This window comes from Oncorhynchus kisutch, linkage group LG4, assembly GCF_002021735.2.
Source record: "Oncorhynchus kisutch isolate 150728-3 linkage group LG4, Okis_V2, whole genome shotgun sequence".
NCBI lineage: Eukaryota > Metazoa > Chordata > Actinopteri > Salmoniformes > Salmonidae > Oncorhynchus > Oncorhynchus kisutch.
In genome coordinates this window covers 29,814,598-29,839,989 of record NC_034177.2, presented here as the reverse complement: position 1 = coordinate 29,839,989, position 25,392 = coordinate 29,814,598, and the positions used below count along the sequence as shown (strand labels likewise).

The following is a 25,392-nucleotide window of genomic DNA, read 5'->3' as shown; positions in this document are numbered from 1 at the left end:
GTACAGATCTGGGGAAGGGTACCAAAAAATGTCTGCAGCATTGAAGGTCCCCAAGAACACAGTGGCTTCCATCATTCTTAAATGGAAGAAGATTGGAATCAACAAAACACTACCTAGAGCTGGCCAAACTGAGCAATCGGGGGAAAGGGCCTTGGTTAGGGCAGTGACCAAGAACCAGTGGTGTAAAGTACTTAAGTACAAATACTTTAAAGTACTACTTATGTAGTTTTTGGGGGGGTATCTGTACTTCACTATTCATATTTTTCACAACTTTTACTTTAACTTCACTTCATTACTCAAGAAAATAATGTACTTCTTACTGACACCCAAAAGTACTCGTTACATTTTGACAGGAAAATGGTCTAATTCAAACACTTATCAAGATATCTTCCCTGGTCATCCCTTCTGCTTTTGCGGACTCACTAAACACAAATGCTTTGTTTATAAATTATGTCTGACTGTTGGAGTGTGCCCCTGCTATTCGTCAATAAGAAAAATAAAATTGTGCCGTCTGGTTTGTTTAATATAAGGAGTTTTAAATGATTTATACTTTTACTTTTAATACTTAAGTACATTTGAACAATTCCATTTACTTTTGATACATAAATATATTTAAAACCAAATACTTTGACTTTTCCTCACATAGTATTTTACAGGGTGACTCACTTTTACTTGAGTAATATCTATTACTGTACCTTTATTTTAATCAAGTATGACAATTGAGTATTTTTTACACCACTGCCAAGAACCCAATAGTTACTCTGACAGAGCTCCAGAGTTCCTCTGTGGAGATTGTCTTTCTGGAAGACATCAGTCAGGAAGTTAAAGCTTGGTCGCAAATTTGTCTTCCAAATTGACAATGACCCCAAGCAGACTTCCAAAGATGTTGCAAAATGCCTTAAGGACAACAAAGTCAAGGTATTGGAGTGGCATTCACAATGCCCTGACCTCAATCCCATAGACAATTTGTGGGCAGAACTGAAAAATCGTGTGCGAGCAGGGAGGCCTACAAACCTGACTCAGTTACACCAGCTCTGTCAGAAGAAATGGGCCAAAATGCACCCAACTTATTGTGGGAAGCTTGTGGAAGGCTACCCAAAACGTTTGACACAAGTTAAGCAATTTAAAGGGAATGCTACCAAATACTAACTGAGTGTATGTAAACTTCTGACCCAAGGGAATGTGATGGAAGAAATTAAAGCTGAAATAAATCATTCTCTTTACAATCATTTAGACATTTCACATTTTTAAGATAGTAGTGATCCTAACTGATCTAAGACAGGGAATTTTTACTAGGATTAAATGCCAGGAATTGTGTAAAACTGAGTTTAAATGTATTTGGCTAAGGTGTATGTAAACGTCTGACTTCAACTGTATGTATGGGGGATTGAAAATGATGCAGACAATTACATTGATTGAAATCACAATCTATCTGCAATATTGAAGCTGATAAATAAATAGGCCATACTTGGGATGATTCAACGGGCCTCCTAGTTTGGTACCCTCTGAGCCGGATTGGGGTGTGATTGAATGCCCCCATACCATGTTATACTGAGTGACCGACTGAAAGAGAACGTACAGTTATGAATATAACTACTGTTCCCTGAAGAATAAAAACGAGTGTTTAGTGAGTCCGTGGGGTCAAAAGGTATTTCTGTCTAAAAAAAGGCCTTACTTGCCTTGAATTGGTGAGATGATTCAACGGAACAGTTACATTTGTTCCATCTGTCATGTTCTGCTCATTATTCTGTCTGGGTATGGCTGACATTTTCTAATTAACCTCAACCATCCTCGGGACGCCTGGAACAATAGATCCAGATGACACAGAACCCTCACGGGTCCTCATCCTAAAGGTGGATGATCTCCGGGAGCTAGGGTTTTCTGGCCCAACAGGGAGCCACAAAAATCATCGGACCATGAGAACCCTTTGCAAAAGCAGTCACGGGTCTCTCCAAGGAGCCAACACCCTTATCAACGAAGAGGATACCTTGAGCAGCCGATGACAGGGGCGAGATTCATCCAGACGAGTAGCAATCATCCAGCACTGAAACGGATGCATCAACTGAAGTACCAGAGGCACCACAAGTATCATAGAGGCCATCAGACCCAAAAACCACAGGCAAAAAAAATTGTGCCCCAGCTGAAACTGTGCCAGACAGCAACCCCCCTCTGTTGGGACAAAAATGCATGATTCAGAACCGAGTCCAGAACGAGACCCAGAAACTGAATGTGCTGAGATGGAGTCAAACAACTCTGATCCCCTGGCACTGCAACAGTGCCAAAGCCGCCTCCACCACCATAGAAAAGATGGGGTCGATGGGTAGAATGTATACAGTAGCACATGAAAATATGCATCCTTCAGCTCTATGGACGTGAATCAATTGCTGGGACGCACTGACTACAGTAGTGTGAGAATTTGGAACTTACAATCTTGAGGTACTTGTTTAAAACACACAAGTCCAGGATGGGACGCAACGTTCCATCGCTCTTGGGATCTACGAAGTACTGGTTGTACCAAAGGCTCTGTACTTCTGACGCAGGGAACCAGCCAAATAGCCTGCTTTTGAAGTAGAGAAGAAATATCCTGTCAAGACAAGCGCTAGGACCTCGGACCATTGACATAATGACGCCACGAAAAGGAGGAGGATGCATAGTGAACTGCATACCGTTCCTCTAGTCACCATCCTCATCACCCATGGTGAAACTGTGCATTCCCACTGGATGGAACACCAGGTTCCTTAGCATCCAGTAACCTGCCCTCATTAACCGCGCTGCTTGGGAGCACTGTTGCCAGAATAAATGCTTGCGGAAGAGGGCCTCTTGTTGTAGAAACTGGCTCATCCATATATCTGCTTGTCCCTCTCAGGAATCTCAAGAACTGGCGCTTTTATTCGGAAGAACGGTGATATTATTAACCCCCTTCTTAGCTTCAGTAGCGAAGCAACTTGCCACTCATTGGTGAAATCTTTAAACAGGGGTAAGTGATGCTTCACCGCTGCAGGGACAGGAGGTAAATACCTTCCCCCAAAACTGGAGGAACTCCGCTGCGGGGGAGAACACGCCATCAAAGGCCCATTTACCACCAATGGTTCATTCTCCCCTGCTAAATCCAAAATCGGGGTTTCAGGCTAACCCAGACTGGTGTCATTTGATTCACACTCTAAAAGCCTTCCAGAGCCAATTGGGGATAGTATATCATCCCCAGAATCTAGACTCTGAACTCTGCCAGAGAAACTGTAATGAGCCACAGTCAGCTGGGATGACACCACTATCAACTCCGACCACCAATCTTCCTCACAAAGTTAGCCCTACTCCCAATGGAAGTTGAACCAAGCCGGAGACATTGGTCACACAAACTGGTTTGAGCCAAGGCAACTTGAGCGTGTTTCCACAGGCAACAGGAAAGCACTCGTGAGTTTCTTTAATTTTAATTGTCAACAACATGCCATAGGGCATGGTCGGAGATTCAAACTTGTCTGGTTAGCCGTTTTGAACTTATTCTTACCACTGGAAATCCTTCTCAAGAAAGAAAGCAGTGACTACACAAGCAGAGCAAAAAGTAGTTATCTTGTAGCAAACATAAAAAACGATACCAAGACACAGAACTTGCAACTCTAGGGGGATGAGTACTTTCTCCTCAGTAACAGACACCTAAGTCTAACCGAACCTCGTAGCCTTTGTGTGCTTGAAAAGTTTGTAAATTATGTGACATGTTCTTCATGTAGGCGAGCTGAAAAGCGAAGAACTGAGGAAATGGATGCAACCCCTGGTATTATAGAAAGGAAGGTGGGGCTTGCGAAGGCGGGCTCGGCATCCATTGACCCGTAGGTGTGATTTCAGTTCATTTCAGGTGAATAGGATTGGTTGTTGACTACCCATAGTTTGTTATACCAATTGACTGACTGAAAGGGAACCGGAAATTAGTTAGTATTTCTTTATAGCTCTGCTTTGTTCAGCCACTCCTATGGGAGAAATTGGCGGGGAAATAATGTGTTTTTGGACACATGCCAAAAATAAAGTCTGAGGTTAGCATAGGCTTATATCTTATATAATCTTGTATGTTTTGTTTTATGAGATAATATAATCAGGTAACATGACCTTTATAAATCTGAAGCCTTTATGTACTTTACGTACTTTATGTGCTTGTTTTGATTACATAAAGGATTTTTAAAAATCACAAAAAGTGACATTAGCTGATGAATGTATAAGATCTCCTAAGCCTGTATTTACCACAGACCTTATTTTTCAAAATGCCCTACATAACAAAAACTCCATTAATTTCCCTTTTGTCTAAAATTGCTACTGTACTGGTTGCTGTTGTTACAAGAAGAGTAATTCACATACTATACTGCACAATATTGATTCCAGTATTCCTGTCATACATAAATTCAATAAGATGAAGGTGAAAGGTTTTTATTCAGCTCATAACAATAAAAAATGAATTGTCATGAGTATCTCATTTCAGTATAGTAATATACATTATACTGAAATACATGTATAGATATACTTATCTTAAGTGTTTTGTACTGTATGATGACTGAGCTTCATTACAATTGTATTCATTTCTACCTTGGTCACAAACAATATGGACATGAAATGTTGGTTTAAAAAAAAGGTGCTGTTTGTGTATGAAGTTGTTAAGTGCTTGTCCTGTAAAAATTGATTGAGGGTTGAGGATAATAGTAAATTTATACGGAGACTTGATTACACACAGGTGGATTGTATTTATCATCATTAGTCATTTAGGTCAACATTGGATCATTCAGAGATCCTCACTGAACTTCTGGAGAGAGTTTGCTGCACTGAAAGTAAAGGGGCTGAATAATTTTGCACTCCCAATTTTTCAGTTTTTGTTTTGTTAAAAAAGTTTGAAATATCCAATAAATGTCGTTCCACTTCATGATTGTGTCCCACTTGTTGTTGATTCTTCACAAAAAAATACAGTTTTATATCTTTATGTTTGAAGCCTGAAATGTGGCAAAAGGTCGCAAAGTTCAAGGGGGCCGAATACTTTCGCAAGGCACTGTATTAGCCTTTAGGTTTCAGTTATTCTGTTGCTTGTGAAATAATCTAAACTCTCTCTTAGTCAGGTGACAGGAGATGGGTGCCTCTGGTCTGGAGCTGTCTGTCAGTGAGCGCTACACTGCTGTATTGTGACAGCTCTGTAAGTCATCTCTCTATGCACAGGGGGATAATGAGGGCTTTTACACAGGCAGCAGAACACATGGCAGAGTCAGGCCTCTGCCTGGTGGCACTGCACAGAGATCTGATGAGATTACACAAACACACAGTCATGCACTTTCAGTATGTACGCACGTGCCGTCGAGCACACCCACGCACGCGCACACACACTCACACACACACGTACAAGCACACAAACAACTATTGCGTAAGTAGTAAATGACAAGAGGCCTGGCTTTGATCATGAAATCATTTCTCTCTGATCACATTACCTATCAAAACTACCTTTGGAAGACAACACAGTGTTTCAATGTAGTCAGCTATTGTTCCAGGTACTGTGGATGCAGAGACATGGAGCTGTACAAAACTGCATATTTGAGCAAACACATGGAGTTCACACTATGTCAACAACATGTAGTTCTGCAATGGTCATATACCCAAGTCAGTATGAGAAACACATCCAGTGTGTTAAGCTGTTTAATGATGATGATGTCCGACTATTTTTTTGTTTTATATGAAAATAGGCAAAGCTACTGTATTCAGTCCTTTGAAATGACTGCAAGCATTGAGAATATTTTGCATCTGAAACAGAGCAGTTAAGTTATTCATAGGCTTCTTTATAAGTGCCTTTATGGTAGACACAGATACAGTGTATGATGCTGCCATTTTCCCGTAGTAGAGTGAGTTTTACTGCAGAGAAGCGCCTGGTTGTCGTTGGCATGAATGAGTCCCATTTTACTTGCACCATGCAGGGCCACAGTGACTGGACACAATTGGCCCAGATAAATAGGGCTTACATGTACTGACAAACGAATCCTAAGATTGGTCCTTTCCCAATACAAAACCTATCACTCTTTGATCCAAGAAAGCCTATATCAACTGTATATATCTTTTCACCTTTTCCAAGATTTGTCCATGGAGACCTCTCTATATGAGAAGGGAGTTCAGTGGGCGCACAGTTTTTGTTCTGGTAAACATCTGTGACAGGGCCACCAAAGACTACCCGGGCATGGACAAGGTTCCCATAGTGATTGTGGGCAACAAGAGGGACTCCTCACAGACAGACAGTCCTCAGTAAGGAGGGTAGACCGCTAGCCCTCACAACAGACTGCCACTTCTATGAGGTTTCAGCTGCTGAGAACTACCAGAGTGTCCTGATGATGTTTCACGGAGTAATAGACAGGATACCTGAGTACATGTCTGCCATAAAGAAGCCAGCTGGAATCAAGGGCATCGTGAAAAGCATGTCTGCAGATTTTTCCAGGTGACGGACAGATTCGCTGTGAGACTATGTCACAGGGAGGAAAGCATTGTATACCAGGGATGGGCAACAGCGGATCAATTTCCAAAAACAAAAACAAATATATTGATGTTTTTTGGGGGGGGAATTCAGTTTGGGTTTTAACTTACTGTTGACTTACTGTTGAGAGTTAGAATAGTAGCAACTTCTAAATGTTACATCAGCAGTTCTTCTCTTGTAATGTCAGTCACTGAAAGTCACTCAATTACCCCATCTCAGCAAACATTTGTTTTATTGGTAAGTAAGTCAGCCATTTATCTAAACTTGTAGTAATCATGGTTGAATTACCAACCAGGGGCCCCCATTGATTTTGTTAGTCACTCTCACTCAGATATCAAATATTTCTCTCCTTTGGAAATATGTGTAGAATTGCAGGAAATTAGCTGTAAAACTGCTTATTTTTCTCTCCGCCATATAGCAAAATGACAGGAATTTCATGAATGTAGTTATACAATTGTAAAATCTTCTCTCTGTCTCATGGCAAAACTTGTAGAATTGCTGAAAATGTACTTTAAAGCTTATGCTTTCCCTCTCCGCTGTTATTTTTTTATATCCATAAAAAGTGTCGTTTAAAGTTTGCCACAAACCACCTGGGAGACACACCAAACATGTGGAAGAAGGTGCTCTGGTCAGATGAAACCAAAATTGCACTTTTTGGCAACAATGCAAAACGTTATGTTTGTAAGTGCTGTTTATCTTGATTGATGCTAGACAAAAGGGACTTGCCAGTGTAAAGGATGTAATGGTGCTTTCTTAGCGAGTACCGCTTCCCCCTGATTTGGCTCACACAGAGTCTTACAACCCGGACCTCTGCTTTTAATAGCAGACGTGACTGTCCTCCCGAAGCGTCTTACTAGTCGCGCCAGGTGAGTAGTAAGTTTCACACATCCCCATGTGCTACACCAGCATAGCAGTGCTTCAATATTCATTTTAGTTCATCATCATGTTTTCAGTTGAATAGCTGAAGAGAAATCATGCACTGTTATTGAAGTAAATTGACTAGCAGTGAAAGTACTCTGAATTTTCACCAATTAGAGGCAGTAGGGGTGGGAGCAGGATTATGGTTACCAGCTCCCTCAGTGTCAGAATGACTTCCTGGCCAGCAAGGAAGACCATAGTAAGTGTGCAGCCAGTGCACTTGTGGAGAACAGGTCTGCAGGGAGCCTTAATAATCTTCTGGGAAGTTCAGAAATGGCAAAGGGATATTGGATAGCTGGGATAGCATTTTTTCTACCTGTGGGTTATGGGATATTGTTAATGTTTGTAGTCACGGTTTGTTCGTTTATTGTTTTTTGTTTTGTTAAGTTGGTCCGACCATTATTACGAAAATCGTGACATATATATAGCCCAAAATGTCGATGTCATGGATATCATGAATTTGTACATTTCTCCAGCCCCATTCCTCAGCTTTTTACCAAACAGGGGAAGGGAGCCTACTTTGTTATTGTTTATACTGCTGATTGATTCTTTGAAGTCATTAAAATAATTTTAAAGGCCAAGTGCAGTCAAAAACATGATTTTCCTGTGCATGATATATATTGTCCACACTATGATGTTGGAATAATACTGTGAAATTGATGATAATGTCCTTTTAGTGTAAGAGCTGTTTGAAAATACCTCTTGAAATTTCAGCCTGTTGTGGTGGGATTAGGACTGTTGCGGTGACATATTACCGCCACACCGTTGAGTCATGGTAATCTAATTTTATGCACTCTGGACAGTTGGTAGTATCCAACTTGCTCACGACCATCAGGTCGCTGGTAGCCTGGTACTCAGGGCTCTATTGTCCCTCTAAACACTCTGACATCAATGCAAATGCAATCAAAATTCACACAGGCGAAACCCCGAGGACAAACCATTCAGATAATTTTTTTAGGTCACTCTCTTTTCGATAAATTTTTATTGGGAATACAGATTTATAAGGGACCTTTTTCCGGTTCCGATCGCTTCCACTGGATGTCAACAGTCTTTGGAAATTGGCCATCCAGAACAAGGGTAACTTGAAGTGTACTGTTAGATAGAGGCGTGTGACCAGAAAACTAGCTACAGTTTGTTTTCCTCTTGTATTGAAAACAGATCATCCCGTCTTCAATTTTATTGATTATTTACATTAAAGAATACCTAAAGTTGAATTACAAACGTAGTTTGAAGTGTTTTGTCAAAGTTTAAAGGTAATTTTTGAGATATTTTGTAGTCACGTTGTGTAAATTAGAACCGGATCAAACGCGCCAAATAAATTGACATTTTGGATATATATCGACGGAATTATCGAACAAAAGGACCATTTGTGATGTTTATGGGACATATTAGCGTTTTCTGTCGCGCCTGCTGGGTTGAAATATGCTTCTCTCTCTCTTTGTTTATTATGGTGCTATCCTCAGATAATAGCATCGTTTGCTTTCGCCGAAAAGCCTTTTTGAAATCTGACGTATTGGCTGGATTCACAACAAGGGTAGCTTTAATTTGTTATCTTGCATGTGTGATTTCATGAAAGTTTGATTTTTATAGTAATTTATTTGAATTTGGCGCTCTGCATTTTCACTGGCTTTTGGCCAGGTGGGACGCTAGCATCCCACATATCCCAGAGAGGTTTTAAGTAAAGTTGTTTTTCTGACTGAAGCCTCTCTGTCTCTGTGTCAATCTCTGCACGCTCAACCCAACACCCCACGCTTTACCACATATGGTGGAGAATGCGGGCACTTCAATAGATTTGGGTGCCGTCGGGTCTAGTGTGCGGAGATTGCCATGGAGGAGCTGGTGGCTCAGTTCATCCTCAGCTAGCAGAAGCAACAGGCTCTCCAGGAGCAAGCGCTGGAGGAACAGCACCAACAAAACCTGTTAGCAGAGGTAGCCCAGTTGAAGGTTGGGAGGGCTCAGGAGTCTGGCCCAAATAGGTTCTTGGTTCAGTTAAGGGAGGAAGATGATGTGGAGTCATATCTGTGCACCTTCAAGAGGACGGCACAGCGGGAAGGATGGCCCAAGCCCCAGTGGGCCAGCCTGTTGGCACCCTAACTCTCTGGGAAGGTCCAGAAGGCCTACTTTGATTTGAACACTGACCAGGCTGTGAATTATGAGGGACTCAAACGGGAGATACTAAGCCGTTATGGGTTCAATCTCGCACGCTGTGCACAACTGGTCAACGACTGGGCCTTTGACCCCACCCTGTCCCTCCGTGCGCAGATGGGCTGGCTACTAACGCAAGTACAGTCCCTCCCGATGCCCTACGAGATGAAGAAGACGATGAGCATGCAGAACCCCCAGAACCTGGAGAAATTGAGGAAGGCGACCAACACAAAGAGAGGCGAGGAGCTGAAGGGGGCCCGGACTGAACCAGCCGAGGCTGGGAAGCAGGAGGGTGACCCAAACGGACGACGCCGGCGGCTGCTGGACCGCAATCAGAGACGCTACTATGAGTGAGGTGAGCCGGGGCACCTCTCGTGGAGCTGTCCTGGCCGGGAGGAGGCCATGCCCTCCGCACCCCCCAGCTTGGGGATAACCCGGATGGTGAGTTACGTCACCTCCTGTTGGGCGCACACCGAGACGGCTCCTCCGATGGTTCCGCTACGAATCGATGGCAACGACACCAGCGCTCTGCTGGACTCCGGCAGCATGGTGACCCTGGCCCACCCGCAGTGGCTCACATGAGAGGGGAAGGAGGAACCGGGGGACGAGGAGGTGACAATGTCCTCTGTACACGGGGACACAAAGAGGTACCCAACAGTGGCCATGAGGATAACCACCCCAAAGGGGGAGTGCCAGATGCGCACGGGAGCTGTGCCTACCCTACCCGTATCCATTCTCCTCGGTCGAGACTGCCCTCTCTTCCAGGAACTGTGGAAGAAAAGGAAACAAGACGGTGGCCTGTGCCATCCAACCCCCGCCACAAGAGGTGTCCACTGGGCCCGAGTCGGACCCGGAGAAGGGAGACGACCCCGCTCTGACAAGCAAGCCACCGTGCGAGGAAGACCTCAGGCTCCCCTTTATGGAGGTGGAGGCTCTAGACGGACCTACCGACAAGGGAATCCTCACGGGTCAGTTCGGGACGGCCCAATTAGAAGACCCAAATCTCCAGAACGCTAGGGCCCAGGTGATGGCGGTGGATGGCGTACTGTTACCTGGGATAAGTGATTGGCGCTACCCCCACTTTGCAATTAAGCATAATTAGTAAAGCAGGTAGTAAAGCATAATGGGGAGACAAAAGACTTGTTACTCATACCCAGCCAGTATGTTAGGACTGTTTTGCAGCTTGCCCACACCCACCTGCTTGGGGCACACCTGGGGGTGGAGAAAACCAGGAAGTGGATCGGGAACCGGTTTCACTGGCCAGGAGTCAACCGCGCCGTGGAGGACTACTGCCGTAGTTGCCCTGAGTGCCAGATCACAGCTCCGATGGTGCAGTATCGAAACCCTTTGGTTCCCTTGCCCATTATAGGAGTGCCATTTGAGCGGGTGGCAATGGATCTGGTGGGTTCTTTGGTGAAGACCGTGAGGGAACACCAATACATAATCATGGCTTACGCCACCCGGTATCCTGAGGCAATTCCGCTACGCACGGCGGCATCCAAAGGTATTGCACGGGAGCTCTTCCATTTATTCAGCCGGGTGGGGATTCCGCTGGAAATCCTGACGGACCAGAGCTCCGCGTTCATGTCTCAGATGATGAAGGATGTCTGCAATCTGTTACGAATCAAACAGGTGAGGACCCGTGTGTACCATCCACAAACTGACGGGCTGGTGGAACGTTTCAACCACGAGAGTTCCAACTCAGTGAGAAGGTCTTGGTGCTGATCCCTACCATGGAGAATCAATTCCTGGCTATGTGGCATGGGCGCTACGACATCGTTGAGTGGGTAGGCAACATCAACTATAAGGTCCGCCAACCGAGCGGAGAAAACCCCTCCAGCTTTACCATGTGAATTTACTGAAGAAATGGCACTCACGCGAGGCGCTGTGCTTAACGTGGACCTGGCCACAACAGGGCCCGCCCTTGGTCGAAGTGGCAATGGGTGAAGATCTCAGCCCGACCCAACAACAGGAGCTCAGAGAGTTGGTCCAGCGGAATATGGTCGTGTTCTCCGAGGTGCCAGGGCGCACGGACCTCGTGGAACATCAGATCCACACCCTTCCGGGAGAAAAAGTGCGTAAACGGCCATACCGGATACCAGAAGCCCGGAGCGTGGCATCCAGTGGGAAGTGACAACAATGTTAGAAATGGCGGTACTGGAGGAGTCACACAGTGAGTGGTCTAGCCCCATAGTGTTGGTTCCGAAACCGGATGGAACCTTCCGCTTCTGGAATGACTTCCGGGGCCTGAACGAGGTCAGTAAGTTTAATGCCTACCCCATGCCCCGGGTGGGCGAACTGATCGACCACTTGGGGACGGCGAGATACGTCAGCACCTTGGACCTGACGAAGGGGTACTGGCAGGGAGGGGGGGAATATACCACTACCGGGTTCTGCCTTTCGGGCTCCACAGGGCAACAGCGACATTTCAGCGGCTCATGGGCCGAGTCCTGCGGCCGCACAGTGAGTATGCAGCGGCTTATCTAGATGACATAATTGTGCACAGTGACAATTGGGAGTCACATCTGTGTAAGTTACTGGCCGTGGTTGATGCGCTAAGGGATGCAAGTCTGACTGCGAACCCCCACAAGTGCAAGCTGGGCTACGCCAAAGTGGAGTACCTGGGATATCAGATCGGGAGGGGAAATGTGAAATCCCAAGAAAAAAAATTGCTGCCATTAGGGGATGTCCGGTCCCCCAAACCAAGAGGCAGGTAAAGTAATTCCTGAGATTAGCGGGCTACTACAATAGATTTGTACCTAACTTTGCCGCAAAAGCTTCTCCCCTGACAGATTTAGCAAAGGCACGACTACCCCAGACAGTGCGATGGACGGAGGACACAGAGGTGGTGTTCCAGGCCCTGAAGGATGATCGCACTCGGTACTCGTCACCCCAGAGTTCTCAAAAACCTCCTGGTCCAGACAGACGCATCTGACACCGGGGTAGGGACAGTTTTTTCCCAAGAGGGAGAGGAGCACTCCATCATATATGTCAGCAGGAAGCTCCTCCCGAGGGAGAAGAAATACTCAACTGTCGAGAAGGAGTGCCTCGCCATGAAGTGGGCCCTGGACACCCTCAAGTATTACCTCCTCGGGAGGAAGTTCACCCTGATTACTGACCATGCCCCCCTTGTGTGGATGGCACAAGGTAAGGACACGAATGACCGTGTCACCCGCTGTCCTTACAGCGATTCACTTTCTCTGTCATCCACAGGTCGGGGGCCCAGCTGGATGTTATTAGAGGAAAGTGCGAACCAGCCGTAGAGGTTAAATAAAAGGAGCACGATGGCACACCGCGGGAGAGACGGACACCAATTAAGAGAGAGAAGGAAGACTGAGCAAAACCTAAGTAATTTTTTTGATATATTTATTTTCTGTCTTAAGTAAAGTTGTTTTTCTAACTAAAGCCTCCCTGTCTCTGTGTCAATCTCTGCATGCTCAACCCAACACCCCACGGTTTACCACACATGCCATAGGTTGTAGGCTTGTTCATTTGGCAGAAAGGATATGCTTGTACCTTAAGTCCCAAGCCATTTTTTCGGGAAGCATAGAGTCTAGAATGTCATTGTATGCTGTAGTGTTAAGATTTACCTCAAATGGAACTAAGTGGCCTAGACCGAACCATGAAAAACATCCCCAGACAATTATTCCTCCTCCACCAAACTTTACAGTAGGCACTATGCATTGGGGAAGGTAGTATTATCCTGGCATCTGCCAAACCTAGATTCATCCGTCGGACTGCCAGATGGTAAAGTGTGATTTATCACTCGAGAGAACAAATTTCCACTGCTCCAGAGTCCAATGGTGGTGAGCTTTACATCACTCCAGCCGACGCTTGGCATTGCTCATGGTGATCTTAGGCTTGTGTGTGGCTGGAAACCTATTTCATTAAGTTCTTGTGATGACGTGCTTCAACACTCGGCGGTCCCTTCCTGTGAGCTTGTGTGGCCTACCACTTTGCGGCTGAGCCATCTCCTCTTCACAATAACAGCACTTACAGTTGAGCAGGTCATACTTTGCAAATAAATTCAGAAAAAATACTACAATGTGATTTTCTGTATTTTTTTCTCATTTTGTCTGTCATAGTTGAAGTGTACCTATGATGAAAATTACAGGCCTCTCTCATCTTTTTAAGTGGGAGAACTTGCACAATTGGTGGCTGACTAAATACTTTTTTGCCCCACTGTACATGTGTTTTACATAATTTTAAAGCTATTCTCGTTGTTAATCCCACCAACGTGTCCGATTTCAAATAGGCTTTTCAGCGAAAGCACTACAAACGATTATGTTAGGTCTCCACCAAACCACAATAAGCACAGCCATTTTCCAGCAAAATATAGCATTCACAAAAACCAGAAATAAAGATAAAATTAATCACTAACCTTGAATTATCTTCATCAGATGATACTCATAGGACTTCATGTTACACAATACATGCATGTTTTATTTGATAAAGTTCATATTTATATTTAAAAAATCTGAGTTTACACATGCAAAAATCTGAGACGGAGCTCAGAACATTAGCCAAATTAGCCACCATGTTGGAGTCAACAGAAACCAGAAAATACATGATAAATGTTTCCTTACGCGTTTGGTAAACAATTCCAAAGTCACAAAGCGCGTCCACTATAACATGACGAAATGTCCAAAAGTTCAGTAACAGTCAGTAGAAACATGTCAAACGATGTACTGAATTAATCTTTAGAATGTTGTTTACATATATCTTGAATAACGTTCCAACCGGAGAATTAGAATGACTTCAAATAAGCAATGGAACGCAGGTCCTTTATCTGTGAACGCGCCTGGTGAAAGCATGGTCCACTCATGGCTGTGGTGACTATTTCCTGTGTCAATCAACCCCCCTTCACATTAGAGTCATCAGACAAAGTTCTATTGACTGCTGACATCTAGTGGGAGGCGTAGGAAATGAAAACTCATCCATATCTCGCTGTAATTTCAATGAGAACTTGGTTGAAAATCTGCCACCTCCAGAAAAAAAACAGGAAGTGGAATTTCTCAGGTTTTTGCCTGCTACGTATATCAGTTCTGTTATACTCACAGACATAATTCAAACAGTTTTAGAAACTTCAGAGTGTTTCCTATCCAATACTACTACTAATATGCTAATATTAGCAACTATGACTGAGGAGCAGGCCGTTTGATATGGGCACCTTTCATCCAAGCTACTCAATACTGCCCCTACAGCCATAAAAAGTTAAGAAGGAAAGAAATTCCACAAATAAACTTTGAAACGCATTCCAGGTGACTACGTCATGAAGCTGGTTGAGAGAATGCCAAGAGTGTGCAAAGCTGTCATTAAGGCAAAGGGTGGATACTTTGAAGAATCTCAAATATAAAATATATTTAGATTTGTTTAACACATTTTTTTTGTTACTGCATGATTCCATAAATATCACATTTCAGGTAAGACCCAGATGCAGACAACGTCGAAGTAACAACAGTTTATTAATGAAGCTGGCAGTTGAGGACTTGTGAGGCATCTGTTTCTAAAACTAGACACTCTAATGTACTTGTCCTCTTGCTCAGTTGTGCACCGGGGCCTCCCACTCCACTTTCTATTCTGGTTAGTGCCAGTTTGTGCTGTTCTGTGAAGGGAGTCGTACACAGCGTTGTACGAGATCTTCAGTTTCTTGGCAATTTCTCACATGGAATAGCCTTAATTTCTCAGAACAAGTATAGACTGAAGAGTTTCAGAAGAAAGTTTTTTGTTTCTGGCCATTTTGAGCCTGTAATCAAACCCACAGATACTCAACTAGTCTAAAGAAGGCAAGTTGTATTGCTTCTTTAATTAGAATAACATTTTCAGCTGTGCTAACCTAATTTCAGAAGGGTTTTATAATGATCAATTAGCCTTTTAAAATTATAAACTTGGATTAGCTAACACAATGTGCCATTGGAACAAAGGAGTGATAGTTGCTGATAATGGGCCTCTGTACACCTATGCAGATATTCCATAAAAAATCAGCCATTTCCAGCTACAATAGTCATTTACAACATGAACAAAATGTAAAAAATGAATAATCAGTGATAATAAAGCTGCATACAAACATGGCTTTATTTTGCTTTCTTGAGTAAGGCAGCTCCAAAATGCAGGTGCTTCAGCCTAGCTCAGTACTTTATGAGGTGCAGAGGCAGCAAGCGGAAAATACAGAGAGTAGGGGTTGGTAGTGTTCTCTAGTTGCACTATCCTGGCGCCGACGGAGATGTCTGATTTGCACACTGAAGCTATGTTGCGCTTGGTGAACTCTGACTGTTTCATTCTAACATCGTTGGTGCCGACATGGATAACAATATCGCTATACTCTCTACACTCGCCAGTTTTAGCTTTAGCCAGCACAATCTTCAGATTGGCCTTAACGTCAGTAGCCCTGTCCCTGGTAAACAGTGTATGATCGCTGGATGATTCATTTTAAGTCTAATACTGCAGGTAATGGAGTCACCAATGACTAGGGTTATCAATTTGTCAGAGCTAATGGTGGGAGGTTTCGGCATCTCAGACACCGTAACGGGAGGAGTAGAGACCAGAGAAGGCTCGGCCTCTGACTCCGACTCGCTGCTTAATTGGGAGAACTGGTTGAAAGTTTCTGTCGGCTGAATGAGAGACACCGGTTGAGCATTCCTACAGCATTTCCCTCCAGAAGCCATGAGAAAGTTGTCCGGCTGCGGGGACAGTGCGAGGCGATTTATACTACTATCTGTGCTTACTGGTGGCACAGACACTGTTTTATCCTTTCCTACACTGAAATTACCCTTGCCTAATGATTGCGTCTGAAGCTGGGCTTGCAGTACAGCTATCCTCGCCGTAAGGCGATCGTTCTCCTGTATATTATGAGTACAGCGACTGTAATTAGAAGGCATCATGTTAATGTTACCACTTTGCTTTGGCTGGTGGAGGTCCTGATGAACCACGTCCAGATAAAGTGTCAGGAGTGAAAAAGTTGAATGAAAAAATATATATATATTATATATATATATATATATAAATGGTAATTAAAAAGTAAAAACTGTAAAGTTGTCAGGTAGCAAAGTAAGGTTGACAATAAAACGCTCAGCAGCACATAAACAAGTCTGCATGTTGTGACCGGAAATGACTGCATGTGAATGAATCCATTAGTGTCATTCCATTTCTCCTTGCCATCATACATCTCATGATTCCCAGAACAAACAGCAAACAGGTCTAGCTGGAATAGCCCCACACAGAGGACAAATCCTGCTAGCTTTTCTGTGAAAAAAAATCTGATATTCTAATTAGCTGTAGGCCCAGATGACATATGGGTTGTTCCACTTCAAAAAGCAAAATAAATAGGATTTCGACATCAACCATCTCAGATTGTTCTGAAGTCATTTCTGTAGTTACCCACTGGGACCACACTGGTTGAATCAATGTTGTTTCCACGTCATTTCAATGAAATTACATTGAATAAATGTGGAATAGACATTGAATTGACATCTGTGCCCAGCGGGTAGTAACAGATACAATTAGCATTCCTGAAATATTATTTTGTTGTAATCTAATTTGATCTATGAGAAATTAAGCTAATTGATTGCACCTAAATTGGCCATTTTAATTTAGAGTACTCAGATAATATTCAATAAATATAGTACCCAACAACTGATTTGGACCATACTTCTTCCTACTGTTGGATTCGATATTTTGAACATTGAGATATTAAATAAATGATAGAGAAGAAGCATAGAATATTAGGAGTGAAAGAGACTGGGTTTCATGTCAGAAGTGAATGGTTCTCTGTAGAAAGACAGAAAGTAGAAAGTGGTTAGAGCGTCAGACTAGTAACCGAAAGGTTGCAAGATCGAATCCCTGAGCTGACAAGGTACAGATCTGTCATTCTTCCCCTGAACAAGGCAGTTAACCCACAGTTCCGAGGCTGTCATTGAAAATAAGAATTTGTTCTTAACTGACTTGCCTAGTTAAATAAAGGTAAAATTGTGTTCACAACCGGGCAGACTTGCCTAGTTAAATAAAGGTAAAATTGTGTTCACAACCGGGCATGTTAACAGCATGTCAGTTACCCAGTAAATTAGCAGTGGTGAAATGTGAACCTCATACTAGTCGTACAGATAAAATTGCCATAGGTGATTGTTAAGCAGACAAAATGGCTAAGGTGGCTGACTTGATGAGAGAAAGTGGTAGAGAACCACATGTAAATATTGCGGATTCCTTACGATGAGAAGTTGGCTAAATTGCCACAGGAAAACATATTTTGGGTTGAAGATCCTCGGCAAAATGCCAGTGGAATGGATTCTAAAGGTAACACATTTCAATTATATGGTCAAACACTCCTTCCTTTCTTTTTTTTAAATCATGAGACATTTTATGTGGTTTTATTTTGAAATAAATTTACGTTTGATGTCGTCTTATTCTGGAATAGGATTCTAGAATGGACGAAAGGGTGGAGGGGTCACGAGGAATTAGTATAGGGGTTACCAAACCTAAAATGAACTTTACATTTTTTTATGTGGTGTGGTGGTTATGGAGAATCATGGGAAAAGGTGACCAGTGAATCGTTAGACTCAGTGGAGAGACACTGTCGCGGTGTTTATTGGATGGGATGGGGTCTTTTCAATTCAGTTAAATTGCGTATGCAGGAGGATGGAAATGTTTTGAAGAGGTATTTAAATGGTTTCCGAAGGACAGGGGTGAAAAGGGAGAGGAAACATTTGAATGGTGTCGAAAGTATACTGTATAGTAAAAAATCCTAATGAGGAATGATCAGCCTCATTAGAAATTAATGGAACAGGGGGATTTCATTATAAAATTCATGAGAAACACCATTCTCTATCCAAATTGTACCATTACTTTAGGAGATTATTATTATTTCCGTAGGGAGTTATAGAGTTGTAATTCTAAATTGATTACTTATTCAAATTTTTAAATTTTTTATTTAACATGTTGTTTTTTTTATCACATGTTTGAAAGTGGAAAATGAACAGTTCCCAGAGGTCCTGGTCTTTGGGGTACTTATACAGTGGTACAGTATTCCGTTTGTATATAGAAAGGAAAATATATGTTAATAAGGGATGACAGTTACTTCAAATGGATTGTGATATATGTATTGCTGATTTCATGTTGTGTTTTTGTTTTGATACAAATTCCACCAGGTTGGGATCCTGGAGTGGGAATTCTGTGAGAGGTTAGTGTGCTAACTTCATAATCTGGTTACTCTTCCAAGAGGTCGCCAGTAGAATAAGGGAGTATGGACTAATTTAGATAATGGTTTTAGCAGTAACAGTATGTTGTGTTTTTTGACATTTGTTTTAGAGATGTTATTAAGAAAAGGTTAATGTCATAGTTCGTCAAATAGACAATGTTCGTCTGGTTTCCAGAAACAAAAATGTAATGTTGTATAATCTGTGCTTTTTTGAGGTTATGATGGAAGGTAATGTCAGATCGTGTATTAATGCATGGTAGGAATCATTTGACCATAGACAGTGTGTGTAAACCTCAAAGCCCTCCCTACCCGGTTGAAGAAAGAGCAACAAAGGTGTGCAATGAGAGACAGCAACTTTTACCACTCCTATCTGAGTCGGAGCCATAAACCGAAGCCGGGGTGCTGAGAGCACGTGTGGAGTGAGCGTGGAGAGACAACAAGCTCAGGTGAGAGACTCGTGTACGTGGGAGGAATGGAAATATCTACTTGGATTATAAATCGGGACATTATTAAGGGCCATGAAATGTGAAAGGCAAAAGTTACATGTGCCATTGGGAAAATGAACTGTAAACGATATCTGAAGAAGACACACTAGAATGATAAGTACCGGGTGAAGGAAAGGGGGGGGGGGGGGTATATGCCCTGCTAACTATTTAGAATGCATTGAGATACTGATCTTTCTTTACCAGGCCACTCATGACAAGAAAACAGGGACAAAGGGGGGCTGTAATGAGAAGAGTTATGACCGGCAATAAAAGGTGGTTTATAAATGTATGTTCTAACAGGGATGATGTGTGCTAAGTTGATCAAATGGAATTTGAGCCCTAGACTCAAAGCAAGCACTGAGGTCAGTCATTCTACATTTGGGTTGGATCATTTATAAAATGTTTTAGCTGTGATTGGGATACAGCGAGAGAGAATTGCTAAAGCACGATGAGGGGTGACTGGAACCTAACACTACCAATGAGTAACAAATGAGGAATCCCCCAAAAAATTGTCAAAAGCCACCCACGCCACAGCTTCACACTACTTGTCAAACATAAAAAAACTGATACTGTATACTGGTGGTTGGGGTGGGATTGGATTGGCATGAGTTGTGGGGGGTTCGTGGCTGGCTTTTGACTATGTTTTTTATTCCTCATGTCTTACATATTTGTAGAATTGATTTTGGTCCACATCAAACGTACTATATTTAATGAATATTATCTGAATCCTATGAATTAAAATGGCCAATTTGGGTGCAATCAAATATGTTACATAGTTCAATTTCTACAAAATAATGTTTCAGGAATGCTAATCTTACCTTTTTCTAACTACAGAAACAATTTCATAACAATCTGGGATGGTGGTGTCATGGCTTGCTGAAATGACATGGATCGACTCACATGTCTCAAATGCGTAATAGCAGGTTATTTTGAGGAAGTCATTGTAGACAATTACCTAGCAGACTATGAGACTATGAGGAAGCCAGCGGGGGAAACACACCGTCACCTCTGCTCCTGCCACACCCCCTAGTGGACATCCGGTGTCTCCTTGACCTGCAGCACTCCATCACTCTCCTTTGTGGTCAAATAGCCCTTACACCGCCTGGAGGTGTGTTGTGTCATCGTCCTGTTGAAAAATGAATGATAGTCCCACTAAGCACAAAGCAGATAGGATGGTGAATCGCTACAGAGTGCTGTGGTAGCCATGCTGGTTAAGTGTGCCTTGAAATGTAAATAAATCACAGATAGTGTCACCAGCAAAGCACACACACACCATCACATATCCTCCTCCATGCTTCTCGGTGGGAACCACACATGTGGAGGTCATCCGTTCACCTACTCTGTGTCTCACAAAGACATGGCGGTTCGAACCAAAAATCTCCAATTTAAACTCATCAGCCCAAAGGACAGATTACCTCCAGTCCATTTCCTTCCTCCATTGCCCATGTTTCTTGGCCCAAGCAAGTCTCTTTTTCTTATTGGTGTCCTTTAATAGTGGTTACTTCACAGCAATTCGACCATGAAAGACTGATTCAAGCAGTCTCCTCTGAACAGTTGATGTTGAGATGTGTCTGTTAATTAAACTCTGTGCAGCATTTATTTGGGCTGCAATCTGAGGTGCAGTTAAATCTAATGAATTTATCCTCTGCAGCAGAGGTAACTCTGGGTCTTCCTTTCCTGTGGCGGTCCTCAAGAGAGAGAGTTTCATGATAGCGCTTGATGGGTTTTGCGACTGCACTTGAAGAAACTTTCAAAGTTATTGAAATGTTCCGCATTGACTGACCTTCATGTCTTAAAGTAATGATAGACTTTTGTTTCTCTTTGCTTATTTGAGTTGTTCTTGCCATAATCTAAAATTAACTCTGTATACCAACCCTACCTTGCCACAACACAACTTATTTTCTCGTATTAAGAAGGAAAGAAATTCCACAAATTAACTTTTAACAAGGCACACCTGTTAATTGAAATGCATTCCAGATGACTACCTCACAAAGCTGGTTGAGAGAATGCCAAGAGTGTGCAAAGCTGTCATCAAGGCAAAGGGTGGCTACTTTGAATAGTCTCAACTATAAAATATATTTTCTTTTGTTTAACACTTTTTTGGTTACTACATGATTCCATATGTGTTATTTCATAGTTTGATGTCTTCATTATTATTCTACAATGTAAAAAATAGTTTAAAAAAATGTACAAAAACCCTTGAATGAGTTTTGACTGGTTGCCACTGTATAGAATGTGTGTGTCTTTGTGATATGGCAAGCATTATAAGACGAGGGCCAAGAATGCCTCCTATTCTGTTGTCAAATACCCAATAGAAGACATAAAAGCATGTCTGGAATAATGTGACAGTGTTCATTAACTTTGCCAATAACATAGCTGAATCATTAAGAACAGACAGATCAATGAAGCGACACGCCTTGATCCTGTCCACATTGAGCTCTGTGTCTTTACCACTGTCATTAGAGGGATTCATAAATTGGATTTGAGAAAAAATCTGACTCTGGGGATCCATCTTTCCTTCTTACTACCTACCATGGGAAAATGTTGAACAAAGACCGTCTTGAAGAAATAACCCACATTTTTCACGATGAGGGACATGCAAGAAATGAAATATGACACTTTCATTACTGTTTCTTAATAGCATGTGTCTATGTTTACATATCCTCACTTCACATTAAATCCTTACTTGCCTTGAACTGGTGGGATGATTTAATGGAAAAGTTATATTTGTTCCATCTTCCATGTTCTGCTCATTATTCTGTCTGGGGTAGACTGGAATTTTCTCATCAACAGGGTCAAATATTCCTACATGTCCTTATATTCAGAGGATGTTGTTTCTTGACAAGTGTTGACTGGTGATTTAGATTGTAGCTAAAGCTGCTACTGTATTGGTTGCTGTAGTTCCTTGAAGAGTAATTTACAAACTATACTGCACAGTCAATATTTATTCCAGTATTCCCATACATGAATTCCATAAGATGACAATAAGATGGTATAGGGGTTTTATTCAGCTCATAGCAATAAAACATGTTTTTATTTATTTCATTATAGGAATATAAACATAAATGTATACATATCTCAAGTGTTTATCACTTGAGCTACATCACAATATTGTGTTAATTTCCAGGAGTCTAGTCACTCATCTTGGTGACAACCAATATTGATATGAAAAGTGCTCACTTTGGTTTAAAAAAGTTTTACTTTCACTTCACTACATTCCTAAAGAAAAGAATGTAATTTTTACTCCACACATTTTCCCTGACACACAAAATTACTCGTTACATTTTGAATGCTTATCAGGACAGGAGAATGGCCCAATTCACACACTTATCAAGAGAATATCCCTGGTCATCCCTACTGCCTCTGATCTGGCGGACTCCCTAAACACAAATGCTTCATTTGTATATGATGTCTGAGTGTTGGAGTGTGCCCCTGGCTATTCATAGAAAAAATATATAAATATTGTGCCGTCTGGTTTGCTACATATAAGGAATGTAAATTAATATATAAGGAATGTACATTTACTTTTGATACTTTAGTATATTTAAAAATAAATACTTTTATTTATAAATACCAGTATTTTACTGGGTTACTTTCACTTTTACTTCAGTCATTTTCTATGAAGGTATCTTCACTTTTACTCAAGTATGACAATTGGGCACTTTTTCCATCACTGCCATTTCCAGACCTACAATGCCATCTGCCCGTTTCTGCCCTTCATTGTCGTGTCTTAGCCATAAGGCAGTCTCTGGATCCCTTTGTCACATACCAAGTCATGTCCTGATGCCAGAGCACAGACATCATACAACAACTCATGTCAGACCTATGCATACATTGATTACAGTATACAATGTCTTCCTCCCTGTGCCATAGTCTCACAGTGAATCTGTTCGTCTCCTTGCAAAAACTGCAGACATGCTTTTCACAATGCCCTTAATTCCAGCTTGCTTCTTGATGGCAGACTTGGACTCCCATATCCTGTCTATTAGTCCGTGAAACACCATGAGGACACTGTGGTAGTTCTCAGCATCTGAAACCTCATAGAACTGGCAGTCTATTGTCAGGGTTAGCATTCTGCCCTCCTCACTGAGGACTGTTCGCATGTGATTCAGGTCCCTCTTATTGTCTACGATCACTATGGGCACTTTGACCATGCCCTGGAAGTCCTTAATGGACTGCATCAGCTTGGTGACAGAGTTGAAGCTGGCCCTGTCACAGATCCTGTAGACCAGGACAAAACCGTTCGCGACTCCTGTGGTGGGCCGGGTGCAGTGCGCGCTACCCAAGGTTGCCAGGTGCACGTGTGTTTCCTCTGACACATTGGTGTGGCTGGCTTCTGAGTTGGATGCACGCTGTGTTAAGAAGGGTTGTGTTTCGGAGGACGCATGGCTTTCAACCTTCGTTTCTCCCAAGCCCGTACGGGAGTTGTAGCGATGAGACACGATAGTAATTACTAACAATTGGATACCACGAAATTGGGGAGAAAAGGGGGTAAAGTTTAAAAGAACAAAAAAAAAAGATAAAAGATATACAATTTTTAGAGGCTTAGTTGGATTTCTCTGGGCTGATTGTGTCCAGTCATTGTGGTTGCGCATGGTGCTGGTAAAAGTGGACTCATTCATGCCAAAGACAACCAGGCGCTTCTCTGCAGTAATACTCATAAAGGCACTTATAAAGAAGCCTATGCTTAACTGAAGTGCTCTGTATAAGATGCCAAATATACTGAATTCTTGCAGTCATTTCAAAGGACTGAATACAGTTTCAGACATCATGATGATGGCATATTATAACAGCAGGTTGGCATGAGACAGAACTGAGCGATTTACCCTTAGATATGTCAACTGAAAAGTCAAATTTGGCTCTATTGTAAAAATGCATGTAAATAAGTTAGCTTTTGGACCTTCATTTAAGGTTAGGGTTAGGCATTAAGGTTAGTAGTGTGGTTAAGGTTAGGGTTAAATTCAGATTTTATGACTTTGTGGCAGTGCCCGCTATTGACCACTCTGCAGAGCTGCCTCTATAACAAGATTCATGATGAAAAACACTAACCTGCATTATAACAGATTGAATGTTAACATTTCGTAATACCTGACAACATGGTGAATCCCAGATGTTCAAAGTTATGTCCCTTCCATCCATGACAACATTGTGGCTGTAGATTGATTCTGAAAGCAATTAACAGACAAATATTAATAGTTAGTTGTACTGTATAGGCCTACAATAGTAAAATGTTAGCTTGATATTACAATATCTGGTGATGACAGACAAACACAACTTACCAATGTTCCCATATTCTCAAATGAATCTTCTACTTAAAACGCGGACTGTCAGCGCTATGAAACAATCATCATCATCATCATCATCATCATCATCCTACTAAGTATGTTGAGGAAAGGAATGGATCCAGTTAGAAATGGCAGAATGGTCCACTGACCATTGCACTGTGGACTTGAATACATTGCACAAACGATAAATAATGACAGATTTGGTCTCACCAGATTTCCCAACCCAACAAGAACTACTACATTTAGCATCCATTTTTAAAACGTTGAGGCCTGTCATTATTCTTTCTGCTGTTTATTGGCCCGACTGGCTCAAGACCATCTGAGATGTTGAGTAGCCAAGGAGTGGTGCGCACAATTGTTGAGGGGGCGTGGAAATATACTATACCATTCCATTCTGGATTTTATTTAGCATAGCCTAAATACTGAAGAAAACTATTGTCTAAACCAAACGTGTGAATAACCAACACGTTTGCAGCACACGTATTTACAAAATATACCTCGCATTATTTAGAAAAGTTTGTGGATATAATCATTGCATCTTCCAAATGGCAATTACGCATACGCATGAGGATGTGTGTTGAGGATTTGCTTACAGTATTGGGGAAACTGTTGTTGTGCTTTACTATTGAGTAGTGTAAGATAAGGCCTGATTACTTTGCTACCGAAGATAATAATTCATTTTTTAAGGACAACGTAAAAACGTGTTTGCATGCAAAGGGGGAGTGGAAACTAATATTTTGCAAGTGTGCGTAACTTATAAAGTAGGCCTACAAGATTGCATTTTATGTATACTGTACACTTACTATCTGAATATGATTATCTAAATGTAAATAATTGCAAAACGATTTTTTGCAACAACACAATGAAACTTTTGAGTCGTTTGTTAAA

The 25,392-nt window shown here is 42.2% G+C and overlaps 1 protein-coding gene across 1 annotated transcript; it reads right to left on the bottom strand.

The window, feature by feature from the left end:
• Positions 1-23,006: 23,006 nt before the first annotated feature.
• LOC109888843 (ras-related and estrogen-regulated growth inhibitor-like protein) lies at positions 23,007-24,317 on the bottom strand. Its single transcript, XM_031821395.1, has 2 exons — positions 24,308-24,317; positions 23,007-23,528 (listed from the first exon to the last, which is right to left on the bottom strand). Exons 1-2 carry the CDS (start codon positions 24,315-24,317, stop codon positions 23,095-23,097), a joined length of 444 nt encoding a protein of 147 aa, XP_031677255.1. The 3' UTR covers positions 23,007-23,094.
• Between the last annotated feature and the right edge of the window lie 1,075 nt (positions 24,318-25,392).